Source organism: Pelobates fuscus, chromosome 13, assembly GCF_036172605.1.
Source record: "Pelobates fuscus isolate aPelFus1 chromosome 13, aPelFus1.pri, whole genome shotgun sequence".
Classification (NCBI taxonomy): domain Eukaryota; kingdom Metazoa; phylum Chordata; class Amphibia; order Anura; family Pelobatidae; genus Pelobates; species Pelobates fuscus.
In genome coordinates this window covers 66,397,498-66,411,281 of record NC_086329.1, presented here as the reverse complement: position 1 = coordinate 66,411,281, position 13,784 = coordinate 66,397,498, and the positions used below count along the sequence as shown (strand labels likewise).

The window sequence follows — 13,784 nt, the reverse complement described above, 5'->3', positions numbered from 1 at the left end:
ACCTAAAAATAAATGGAAATTCTTTTGAGCCAAATCTATCTTTGTCATTTTTCAGCCAATGAGACTCTTGTATGCCACAAATATGTATTGACTCCTTCCTAATGAAATCAGTGAGGATAACTCTTTTCTGCGGTGTATTTAACCCCCTTACATTCAAAGATGCTATTCTAAGCATATCTTAATTCTATCTGACCCCTTTTCACTCAGCCTAGAAACCCAAAAAATACCATAACATACAAGACATTGCACCCCCACATTTAACATTAAAATAAACGGCTCCTTTCCCATAGGAGCCATAAATATCCCTGCATTCCTTCCCCCTGTGTATCAGGAGGGAAGAAATATACAAATTAACCGCCCTATACGGTTAGGTGATGGGATATACTAACAAGTTTATCAGGCATAAAAGAACCTGCACGTTACCCTAAGTTCCAACGAAAGTTGGAAAGAGAAAAAAAAAAAAAAAAATTCTTTACATTCTTTACCCAAATTCCTTCTCTCTCCTTTTTCTTTTCCCCTGTATTATTTATCTTAAGTGATCATATCAAATATTATTACTTGAGATGTGATAAACCCCATCTATTTATTGTTCTCTTTAATTTCCCTACCCTTCTCCCTTACTATTTATACTAAGGATATCTATTCTTTCGGTACTCGAATACTCCACACCAGTGAAATTCTCTTCTCTTTACCTAGTACTACTGTCATTTATTTGTGTGATATTCATAAGTGTCATATACTCCTTCACTTCTTTCCCCCTTTCTCTTTCTCATCCTCTTCCTCTCTATTTCCTTTCTTTCTATATCTTCTTTTATATTTATGTGAATTATTTATACATATGAATTTTCTATTTCTCTAATTGTGTTTATCTCAATTCAATTCACCTCGTGTTAATTTCTATAGAAAAACTAATATTACTTTCCCTACTTTCCTAAATTTCTTATTCTTTGTTTCAATCACGTCATTATATAGACTGCTTATCAGTGTTACCATTATATTTTCCCTTCCAACCATAATCTCCCTTCAAGGGAAAGCGATAGAGGGGAGAGACACACATGAAAAAAAAAAAAAATTATCCTTTTCTCTTTTTTTCTCCTTCTCCCCTTTTTCACCCTTTATAAGGCTACTTGGAGTTACCTCTTCCCGACCCCTATTCAGGGGGGGAGGGAGAGGGAAGTCCAATGTAGACCCATACATCAATTATTTAAAGGTTTCCTGAATCCATTTTTGCAAACTCTGAACTTCTCTAAACATTTCCACTTTTTCTCCATACATGAATCTTAATCCAACAGGAAACAACCAAATATACTTAATTCCCATTTCTCTCAATTTAACAGTGCATGATGTAAAATTTCTTCTAGCCATTCTGGTACTTCTAGATAGGTCATTAAATATTTTAATGGATTCATATTTAGAGTCCTGTAGGGGTTTGGATCTCATTGCCCTCATAATTTCTTGTTTGAGTCTATATGAGTTTAAAGCTGCAATGACATCTCTTGGAGTCTGGGCTGGAATATTGCTTGGATTTGGGATTCTATGTATTCTTTCCGTGCAATATTGGCTATTATTCTGCTGGACCCCCAAAAATTTACAAAGCTCTTTTAGGTATTCCTCAAGTCCTCCTGAAGTCACTTCTTCTTGGATTCCTCTTATTCTGATGTTGTGTCTCCTTGCTCTATCTTCGTTATCCGAAATCTTGGCTTCCATTAACGCCATTTTTTTTTCCATCTGTATAATTCTTTCTTCATTTAAACCTTGTTGTAATTTTATATGATCCATTTTATCTTCCATTAAATTTATTCTGCCCATTATTTTGGCTATCTCCGTTTTGAAATCCCCCATCATTAGATGTATCTCTTTCTTTATATTTTCTAGTTGCGCTTGTAGGCATTCGTTCAAGAGATCTTTTCCAATCAGGCCAGAGTCTTTACTTAGAGAGTCCGACGTTTCGTGCTCAGGGTTTATTTGTATTATAGGTTGCATTATGGGTTGGGCTGCTCCATTTATACTATTTCTTCTTTCTGCCTTCTCCTTATCTTGGGGTGCAGTGCAGTGTGTATGCAGTGTGTATATAATGAATGCAGTGTGTGAGTGCAGTGTGTATATAATGAATGCAGTGTGTATGAGTGCAGTGTGTGTGTGTATGAATGCAGTGTGTGTGTGTATGAATGCAGTGTGTGTATGCAGTGTGTATATAATGAATGGAGTGCAGTGTGTGTGTATGAGTGCAGTGTGTATATAATGAATGCAGTGCAGTGTGTGTATATCAGTGCAGTGTGTGATTGCAGTGTGTGTATGAGGGCAGTGTGAATGCAGTGTGTGTATGAGTGCAGTGTGTATGTATGAATGCAGTATGAATGCAGTGTGTGTATATAATGAATGCAGTGCAGTGTGTGTATGAGTGTGTGTGAGAGTGCAGTGTGTGTGAGTGCAGAGAATTGGTGGGGTGGGCATTTTATTAATTATTATTATTTAATTATTATTGTAATATATATATTTTTTTAATGTTATTATTTTTTTATTATTATTATTATTATTTTTATTTATTTTTTGTCCCCCCTCCCTGCTTGTTAGCTGGCCAGGGAGGGGGGCTCTCACTCCCTGGTGGTCCAGTGGATGGGCTGTAGGAGGGGGGCTGTCAGGAAGCTGTAACTTACCTTCACCGCAGCTCCTGTCAGCTCCCTTCTCTCTCCTCCGTCCGTGCAGCTCCCAGGTCAGCTTCCTCTGCAACTCTCGCGAGAGCCGCGGGGTCAGAGCGTTGCCATGGGTTACCGTGGCAACGCTCCGCGCGGCCGCGAGAGTTGCAGAGGAAGCTGACCTGGGAGCTGCACGGACGGAGGAGAGAGAAGGGAGCTGACAGGAGCTGCGGTGAAGGTAAGTTACAGCTTCCTGACAGCCCCCGGTCCTTGTCTGTATTATGGCAATGAAAATTACCATAATACAGACAACTGACTCGAGTATAAGACGAGTGAGTGTTTTTCAGCACAAAAATGTGCTGAAAAACTCGTCTTATACTCGAGTATATACGGTAGGTTAGTTTGACATGACCTATGTTTCATAAAACCATGCTGATTATTGCTAATAACAAAGTTCTTCCCAACGAATTCCTGAATATTATCCCTTAATTGCCCTTCAAATATTTTCCCAGTCACAGAAGTTAAGCTCACAGGTCTATAATTTCCAGGCAAGGATTTTGAACCCTTTTTAACCCCTTAAGGACACATGACATGTCTGACATGTCACGATTCCCTTTTATTCCAGAAGTTTGGTCCTTAAGGGGTTAAATATAGGAACGACATCTGCCTTCCTCCAATCCTCCGGTACAATACCTGAAACAAAAGAATCTTGAAAATTAAATACAGAGGTTCGCTTATTTCCCCACTTAGCTCCTTAAGTATTCGTGGATGAATACCGTCAGCCCCAGAGCTTTATTTACATTAATTTTCTCTAACAGCTGTAGCACTTTGTCTCGAGTTATCCAATCACAAGTTATCTGCAAGTTTTATGCAGCAATCATTTGCATATCGCTTGCCATAGGATCCTCATTAATATATACTGAAGAAAAATAGTTATTTAAAACTTCTGCCTTTTCCTGGTCTTCATTAACAGACCCATCTCTGTTTCCAGTGTGCCTACACTTTAATTTTATTGTTTTTTTAGAATTGATGTACTTGGAAAAAAATGTTGGGATTGGTTTTGCATTCTTTGGCTATCAATTTCTCATTTTCTAGTTTAACCACTTTAATTGCCTTTTTGCAAGCATTATTGGCTTCCTTATATCTTATATAGGATGCCTCTGATTTGTCTGATTTTAAATGCTTTAAATGCCCTTTTCTTATTTTTAATCTCTTGTTTTACTTCTCTACTAAGCCACATTGGTTTCAATTTGTTTCTTTTATATTTATTACCCAATGGTACATACTGAGAAATGTACCTTTCTATTATTTGTTTGCATAGTTTCCATTTATCCTCAGTGTTTTTTTTTCACTAAGGAGTTTATGCCAGTCGATATGTTGTAGAGCTGCCCTAATCTTATTTCAATTAGCACTTTAAAAACAGTATTGGGGCTAATGGATTTCTATTGTGCTGATGCTGGTCCTTTAAGAACTGCATTGTGGCTTATGGACTTGGATTGGACCGTGCTGGCCCTTTAAGAACCGTCTGGGGACATATTGAGACTTTGTGTGACATTGCCCCTTTAAGACTATGTCCCCAGACCTTTAAAATCCTTTGTGCAGGGCTTTCTCCCACTTGGGTCAGTAAATGGGGCTTACTGAACAAAGTGCTACACAGGCGGACCACCCAGAAGTGGAAGCGTGCAGGCAATTTACCTCCCATACTGGGAGCCTGCTGTAGGTAAATTGCCGACTGCTGGGGGGCCGCTGTTCATACAAACGAACACGTGTCGGCGGCCATCTTTATTAAGCCGAACGCGGTCAGTGGTGTGTGCAGCCAAATTCATGGAACTCAAATCTGCTACACATTTCAACGAACACCGCTGACCCTTACCTTCTCCTCCACTGAGTTTTCAGCCACAGAGACTCATTCGAATGGGACTTAGTAATTTTTTCAGTGTAAAATAGACCGACTCCACAACCCAAATCTATGGAACAGTTTTGGGCAGGAAAATGTGCTTGCGGTCGGTCACAAAGGACTTCCGACTAACCTTTGAACTACTGGAGGGATTTGTATGATTTTTGAGAGTGTTTATATTTATATTTAAAGTGTTCTGATTATTAATATGTAACTTTTATGTGAATTGAATATATAGTTTTAAAGTTACAGTACACGTATAAAAAGTATATTTTTCCTGCCAGTGAAAATTACATTAACCCATTGTGTACAGTAATTATATCACAGGCAGAGGGGAGAATTTTGTGGGAATGAATGGGAGTGTTTTACTATATTGTACGTGTTGGATTGGTTGTTCTTCAAAACCCTGTGGGCGGTACTATGTTTGTAAAATGGGCATAAAAGCAGAGTGTTTCATTAAAATTTCAGTTCTACTTCACCCTCAATTTGGAGTTCTGTCTCTTATTGGGGGATCTGCTACAAGGGATTGCTATGCTGTGCATATTTCCTTGTTATAATCACTCCTAAGCTCTTTTAAGAGCTTGTTCCTGCTTCGCTCTGAAGGAAGAGAAGTTCAGCCTGCGGTGGTTGTGGTTTCTGCTAAAGTTCTTGGAGCCCTCAGGAAGCGCTAGGAGCATCCTTCAACTGAGGTACCCAGTCTGGGTGCCAGGTGATCCATTACATACGTTTTAGTATACCCCACGTGCTTTTGCTTTTTTGGGTTTATTTTAAAAATTACCATATTGTGATCACTATTTCCCAAATGTCATGTATTCACCCGCACATAAAAATGTGGTTAATGGTATTTACTGTCCTGACAGCTAAAAAGTTGTGCCGAGCAGCAATCATGCACATGGAAACCTGGTAATTACTTTTGGGGTCAAAGGCCAGTCATGGCCAATCAAATCCACAGGAGGGTTTGTGCTGAGCAGCAATCATGCACATGGAAACCTGGTAATTGCTTTTGGGGTCAAAGGCCGGTTAAGGCCAATCGGATCCACAGGAGGGGTATTTAAACCCAATTCTCCTCTTACCCTTTTGTGGATTCATGCCTATGGTTATCCGAGAGTGCGTTCCTGATCTTGATTTTTCTGGTATTTGACTTTGACATTGTTTTGACTTCACTGATATCTGGTATCCTTGACTTTTGGCTTTCTCTTATCTTTGTGTCTGATTCTGTGTCCCTGACCTCGGTTAGTATTTTGACTTTTTGTTAAGTCCAGCCATTCTAAGGTTCGGTTATACGTTATCCTTAATCCTAGGTGTGACACAGTACTACGTGCTGGATCAACTTGTAATCCTGACATTACGACAGGGCCATAGATCCTGCAGAATTGTGTCAGCACATAGCAGCTTGTGAGAGAAAGCTAGAGGAGAATGATCACCGTATGGATCAATTTGCTCAGGCTTTTAGCACGCTCCTTACTAGGACGGCTCATTTACAACCTGAGGCTTCTCCAATTATGTCACCATAACTGCCTAGTGTACCTCCACCTATAGTATATAGTACCACTGTCTGAGGCAGAGAAACAGTATAGGAGAAACGAGGGTCTGTGCCTATATTATATACAGAAAGGGCATGTGAGAGATGCTTTTCCTATACGTCCGGAAAACTTCCGCACCTAAGAACCTTAAGGGGAGAGGTCTTAGGTGTAATGGATACGTCCTCTAGTAATTCCTGAAGCAGTTTTCTCCTTGACCTTTCCGGAGGAGAACGTTTCATGCAAAGCCCTTGTTGACTCAGGTGCGGATTTATTGGTTTGTATTTTGTTAAAAACACACTATACCCGTCAAGGAGAGATCATCACCTCTAGCGGTTGAAGCTATTGATGGGAGACCCCTATCTCAACCTCTTATTACCCATGAGACCTTGCCTATTTGCATTACGATAGGAGCTTTGCATAAGGAAGACATTACTTTCCAGATGATCGCTTCACCTTCTTGTCCCATCGTATTAGGGTTCCCTTGACTCATCAAGCATAACCCTCATATTGACTGGACTAGAGCGGAAATACTGGAATGGGGTGGAGACTGTCAGGAAAGCTGCATGTTACCCATTTCTAAAATAGTGGTCATCGTTGTTTTACCTGCTGCTACATCTCTGAGTCCCAAAATTCCCATACAGTATTGGAAGGTTAGAGATAGTTACAAGTTTACTATCAAAAATGCCTATCTCATTCCATTTATCCAAATTGTTTGATAGACTCCAGTGTGCTAAGATCTTCACTAAGCTTGACCTTAGGAGGGCGTACAATTTGGTGAGAATTACGGAGGATCATGAATGGATACAGCATTTGACATGAGGAGTGGGCACTACGAATATCTTGTTTTTCCCTTAGGGTTATGTAATGCTCCGGCCGTATTTCAAGACTTCATTAATGATGTTCTCAGAGACTATATTTACTCTTTTGTGCTTGTATACCTGGATGATATCTTTATTTATTCCCCCGACATCCAAACTCTTGATCATGTCAAACAAGTTTTACAAACGTTGCTTAAAAATGGATTGCAGAAAGGGGTGCGGGGAGACAGCGCCTGTTGCTTAACCCCTTAAGGACACATGACATGTGTGACATAATGATTCCCTTTTCTTCCAGAAGTTTGGTCATTAAGGGGTTAAGAATGGTCTATATTGTAAACTTGAGAAATGCGTATTTGATCAACATGAGGTTCAGTTTTTGGGGTATAACATTTCTGCCTCTGGTTTCCAAATGGATCCTCACAAACTAGAGGCAGTTCTACAATGGCCATTACCCAGTGCGTTAAAAGCCATACAGAGGTTTATTGGTTTCTCTAACTATTACAGGAGATTCATCAAAGGTTTCTCTTCGGTAATAGCCCCCATCACCAATACGACACGCAAGTAATCGTACTATATGGCCTAAAGAGGCTTTTGAGCTTCTTAAACAAATGTTTGCATCTGCTAACATATTAAGACAACCTGAAGTGATGTGGGTAGGGGATTTTCACGGGGTAAGGGATTTTGTTGGAACACCGGACCTGGAAGGAGTTCTGAAATATAGGTTTGAAATGCAAGAATAAGGACCAGCTGAGGAGAAGTGAAGCTCCCTCTGGGATTGGCTAATGGCACCTAGAGGGAGTGGTTACCCAAGACATTTAAACCACAATTAAGGACCAAAAATCCTGGTAAATGCTGTTAGACTGCACGACTTTTATATTTTTTCCCTTATGAAGTCCATGCATATGAAAAAAACACGTAGGGCTTATTTTTTTTCAATTAATTTTATAAAGATTTATATTTCACACCCCGCTTGGAATCCGGACTGCTAGAGAAACCAGTGGAGTGTTTGTTGATATGCTTTAAATGTTTTTTTTTTTTTTTTATCTTGTGCAATAAAAAATGGCGTGTCTTTTTTAAGTAAACATCTACTCTGTGTCTATTTCCTTTCTCGCTTTTTATATGGTTTGACACTAATTGAGATCCAAGAAGAGAGAAGAATACATCTATTGATTTTAAAGTATTTCATATTTATAGGTACTGGTGTGTATTTATATATTTTGAAAAGACCAAGAGCAGTCTTTGTGTACCAATTTACAGAAGAAATTTGTGTAATTGAAGAATTTATACTCCCTTATTCCTATATTTTATTTTTAAAGCATTATATTGATTTCATTTACATGCTCATATATCCTCACTGAATAATTTTAGATGCAGTAGTTCTTCAGAATTTATTAGAATCATAAGAGCTTATAAGAATAATATGTAAAAATATTTTGTGGCAAAATTACTTTGTGGATCATATGAGATCTGATAACAGCCGCTCGGGTTGTCAATCAGGTAGCCATAACACTTGGTTCCCAGCTGCCTTATATCAATTTTGGCTATCTGTGTTCAGTGACCACATGCTGCACACACAATAGTTCACAGGCTAGACTTGCAAGAGTTGGAGACAGAGGATCAGCTGGAAAGGTTAAGACCACTCCCCCCCACAATGCCACTGGACTACAAGGAAATACAATCACCCCTCCCGGGACAGTTAAGAAGCAGGGAGGGGGAAATATAATGTACTAAAATAAATGTAAAAAACAAAAATGTTACACAACATTTACACACACTACATCCACTACACAAACACAAACTCTGCATTCACTATACACACACTATATGCACTACACAAACACACACTCTACATCTAATAAACACAAATGTACAATCTGCATCCACTATACATACTGCATCCATGACACACACACACTGCATTCACTTTACACACGCTGTCTGCATCCACTACACACATTCTACATTTACTATACACACACCACATTCAATATACACACACACACTTCATCCTTGTAAGCCAACTCAGGATGGGCCCTGTGGGTGAACTTGGGAGCGGGCCTTGTGGGCGGACTCGGGGGACGGTATGGTGAGGCTGCTATCAATTTATAATGCTGATCTAATTTTCTTATTTCACTATTAAAAAAAATATATATATATATAAGTGTTAAGGTCTTTTTAAAATGATCTCTAATCTTTTTGTTCTCTCTCCCTCTCCCAGGAAGGACTACAGAATTGTGGTTCACTGGTCATGGTTACAACCTGACTATCTCTCAGGGCCATGGAGCGAAGCTGAATTGTAGCTTGGAGGGAATGGAGGAACCAGAGATTGTATGGCTAAAGGATGGTGTTGTCGTGCAGAGTGCTGATCAGATGTACATTCCAATAGATGAAGATCACTGGATCAGTTTCCTAAGGTGCTGTGTGTAGCCTGGTCTGGCCCCAGAATTGATTGTGTACTATTTAAAGCATTGGAACCTAAACAATCATTGCCACCACTGCCATATATAGTTACCATGATGGATTCTGATTATAAAGCTTCCCTGTCTTTTTCCATTTACATGAACTGTGAAAACCAAGCTGTATTTGTGCAAACCAATTCCCTGTCTGTGACATGGATATTTAAAAAAAGAAAAATTGCTTTGCTTAGGGTTTTTTTATTGCTGAGTAATTAAAAGAGGAACCATCATCTTCTGCTTGGTGAAATTTCCATTTTACCCCACAGCAGAGGTATGATTTAAAATTGTATTTATTTATTGTCTGGAGCGGGGGGAATTTATCCTTTGTGATTGACTAGAGAGTTACAAAAATGATTGGGTATTGTGTTTCCAAGAATCCCATGGTGGAAAATATACACACTGGATAAAAGGAATGTAGAAAGCAACCTACATTTAACAGAGCTTTAGGCCAGCTGGGATACAGCTCTGAACTTACTATTTTAAGATGTATTAGTAAAGTAACTAAAATAGTAAGCTGTAATGCATATCCTGATATGTTTTATTTTTGCTGCAGCCATGCTGCAACTGTAATTGCAACATTAATGCATAGCCCCTTTCTGTGCCGACTTTAGAGAGAGAATCCAATTTGGATACTTTTTTTTTCTCTCTCTGGTATCTCACTGTGAGGACACCAGGGTTGAGTCTACTAGGTTGATGCTCTCATTCTGTAATCAGCTTCCTGTCTGAGGCTTTCTCGTGGAAGCCTTTGACAGTGGTCGAAGAAGAGGGGGCAAGATGAATGGCACTATCTTTTTTTTTTTAAGTCTTTATTTTTATTGTGCTTAGAATAACAATACACGCTTATATTGCCACAACAGCAAATACAAGCCGATGGAATGAAACAAGAATATAAATAACATGGCAATCATTATCAGCACATTTTTTTAAAAAAACAAGAGAAGTCAGGCTAGGTAAAACAATCTGTAGCTTTAGGTTCATTCAGGCTGGTAACTACGAGAAGCAAAATAGATAATTCGAGTAGTATCATTCAAAGGCTAAGCATAGTTTAAGCCTATGAGTATAGTGATGCCCCTAGGGCTGAGCAGTTGTTTGAGCGCCGCTATATCAGTTGCCCTATGCGTAACAGGAGAGATTGCCAGGGGCATTAAGTGGCATAAAAGCAAAAGGGATGAAGTAGGTTGGTTGCAGGCATGAATAGTGAGGGTGTGTCAGCTAGACGACATTTTGGATGTGACATGTGGTTAGGTGCAAATGATTAACTGCCACTTTAGATAAGGCAGGGGCAGTACAAATAATGATAGTAATAATGCAGCGCCGTCTAAGTACCAAGATGAACATAACAGGCAAATAAAACATAGTGGAATATCCTGTTTGGGGACAATGTTGTGTGTGCTGTGATAGGCTGGTCTAATAAAAGAGCAGACAAGAATACAGTTATGTGTCCATCCAGTTATATTGGCATAAACACAGATTAAGTCCCGCTCCGTCCGCCAGGATGGGGGCTGGTAAAATAAAATAATATCTTCAGCCGATGCCCAGGGACGGGAGGCTGTCAGCAGGTAGATGCTTAAGTCCGTCCGCAGCTCTTTGGGATGAAAGGCCCCGCCGGGCTCCAATGGCTTGACGCTGTGTTTTGAGGGCATTTAGCTGTATGCCGCGGCTGACCGCCATTAGCGGTGTTTCCATTCCTCCAGATTCCTGTGGTCTGTCTCGCTTTTTCTGGGACCCTCACCCTGGGGGGCTTTGCAGGGTAAGTCCAGTGGGTGTCTGGTGATAGTACTGGATCGCAGTTGTCGTCCGCTGGGTTTGAGATAATGCTGATCTCTGTGTCAGCCTCCTCGTGTGGGGCCTTCTGGATGTCCATTGCTTGAGCTGTGCCCGCCGTTTGTGCAGACGCCGTGTGGGGTGGTTTCTTCTAAGTGGAGTTGCAGACTTTCGCGGTGGGCCCTGGTGTGAGGGAGCAGCTGGCTGTACAGCGGTAGGCACACTCATCATGCTTTCTAGTCTCCACCAGAATTCTAGGAACCTATTGTCCAGCCGGACGAGTATGTCTTTGAGCACTGAGTTAGGTGCTGGGATCCATGTGGTATCCGCCATCTTGGCGTGGCCGCCGCTGAGTACACCCGTAGTCGGGAGCTTGATTTCTGGGGTTGCGTTGCCCTCTTGGGGGGGACCGGGATCACCCCCTCCGATCCGGGGGGGGGGGGGGGTTTTACTGGGCATAGGTCTATGCTTATCTGCAGCTCGGTTTCTTCGAAGCAGGGGATCGGCCGTTTCTCCCGCCCGGCACCCACCGGGCCGCTTTTCCCACGGGTGTGGTAGGACAGGTACCTCGGGTCGCCAGCCCCCTTCTCGCTTTGTAGCTAAGGCAGGTAGCTTGGGTATCAAGTAAAGTAGTTTAGAACGATTAATAGTTGGTTGTAAAATGCCTTTTTTGGCATATTGGTGGACGAGATGCGTCCTGCCGCCATGCTGGTTTGGCCCCACCCCCCGAATGGCACTATCTTATAAACTTTGGGGTTAAACAGTTTGTAAATATTTAGTCCCGTAAGGCAAGGTGACATCCAGGACCTCTAGACACCATAACAACTTAATTGAGTTGAAGGTTTTATGGTTGCAAGAGTGTTCCTTCTTGTATGGTTTCTTAAGTGTGTGCATACTTCATTCACTTTCTGATATTCAAAATTTGCTTGATTTCTCCCAGGTCCTAAAACCCATTATAGTCACACTATACACAACACTTTAGTGTATTTAATTGTTATAGTAATTTATTCCAATAACCTTGTGGCTCAACAGCTTATGCTGTAAGTGTCAAACTGTCTGAAAATGATCTGACTCCTTACAGTAAGACAATACCAGGGTAATCCTGGCAACATAAGTGCTACAGTGCACTATAGTGGTTATGGTGCTTAAACTGCCACATTAACCCCTTGGACCAAAGAAATTTTTTTTTTCTTTCAAAGTTTTTATTGAGCCATATTTTTGCATAGCAGAATAACATTACAATAGTTACAATAGTAGTTATAGCAGGGATTTATGTTCTGACTTGTCACAAAAACTAAAAAAGCTTTTTTTAATATAAACAGACAGTGAATTTACAAAGGTAGTATGCAAAATTACACCAATAACAAATACAAAGAAATGAAAATGGTGAAAGTTAAGCTTGACAACGGACAAATCTGACTGGATAAAGCATATTGAGTGTGCCAGTAGTTAGCATGTCCATGCATAATAAAATAATAAATGAGATAATCCCACAAAAGCCAGCTTTCCACACTCTCCTGAACAAGGGGTACCATATTCAAAGGGCTTTAAAAACTGCTTTCACCACCAGGGCACCCAGCAACCCTACATCAAAATATAATTAAAATGAAAAACACAAGAAATAAAACTTTTTAAGCTAGACTCCCGACAGCCCAAGCACAAAAAAGAGACATGATGAGGCTATGTAAGCTTTCTGATGCACCACAGGTGCAGTGATGGTCTAGAATGTGATGCCGCAGCGACATGTCTCCCAGAACCCCTCAGGTGCCTCTCAGTGCCATCTTAACAGCATATTTGCCCGAGGGCCCTGCCTACACAACAACTCACAGGAACAAAAATGTAAACCATCGACAAAATTAAGCCTACATTCATTGGCACCTCCAACCAATGCAAAACACACATGCAATACACACACACAGACTGCCGAACACATTCACAGACTGCTGAAAACATTCACACACAGACTGCCGAACACACACACGGACCGCCAAACGCACACGCACAGACCGCCAAACACACACCAACCTCTGAATACACACAGACTTTAGTGTATGTGCCTGTGTGTAGGGGCGATGTGTGTGTGTGTGAGGAGTGCAGTGCGTGCGTAATGGGTGGTGTGTGTGTGCGTGTGGGGTGGGTGGGCCAAAGACATTTTTTACATCCCCCTAATCAGGATCATGAAGACTTAAAGGACACTATAGGCACTAAAATACCATCAATAGCTGTAAGAACAAAATTTAGAACTCTTGAAATGATTGACCACTTTTTTGTCATGGACTTCTATTAATTTATCAATCGCGGGGGGCGGGGCCTGACTACCGAGCAAGCAGGACGCATGTTGAAGGAGCTCCTCGGCAAATACAGAGAAATTGGCCCAAAACTTGCTACCTGCTATACAGTACCGGCAGAACCCGATCTCTGAAGGCACGGGAGAGGCCAGGCACCAATTTCTACTACCCTGCTGAGAGCTTTATGGGCTCTGACAGTCATTGCGGCCTACAAACTACACTGAGGCGGAGGACGTGGCCGATCTCCCGCCTCGCCTACAAATCGACGACGGTCTGGGCCACGCTTTCCCCCCCTATGGGCCGGTGGGGGTTATCCCGGCCCCCACGTAGCAACAGGACACAAGCAACTGTTTAAAAGCACCAAGCAACTGAAACCGCAAATCGGCATGCTGGCTGTAAAGA

At 41.1% G+C, this 13,784-nt stretch overlaps 1 protein-coding gene across 1 annotated transcript in view; it reads left to right on the top strand.

The window, feature by feature from the left end:
* Nucleotides 1–13,784, top strand: part of TYRO3 (TYRO3 protein tyrosine kinase) — a 926,976-nt gene that overhangs the window by 73,295 nt on the left and 839,897 nt on the right. Inside the window, exon 2 of the mRNA XM_063440254.1 lies at nt 9,093–9,288. Coding sequence (XP_063296324.1) covers nt 9,093–9,288 — 196 coding nt within the window. The remainder of the gene's footprint in view (nt 1–9,092; nt 9,289–13,784) is intronic.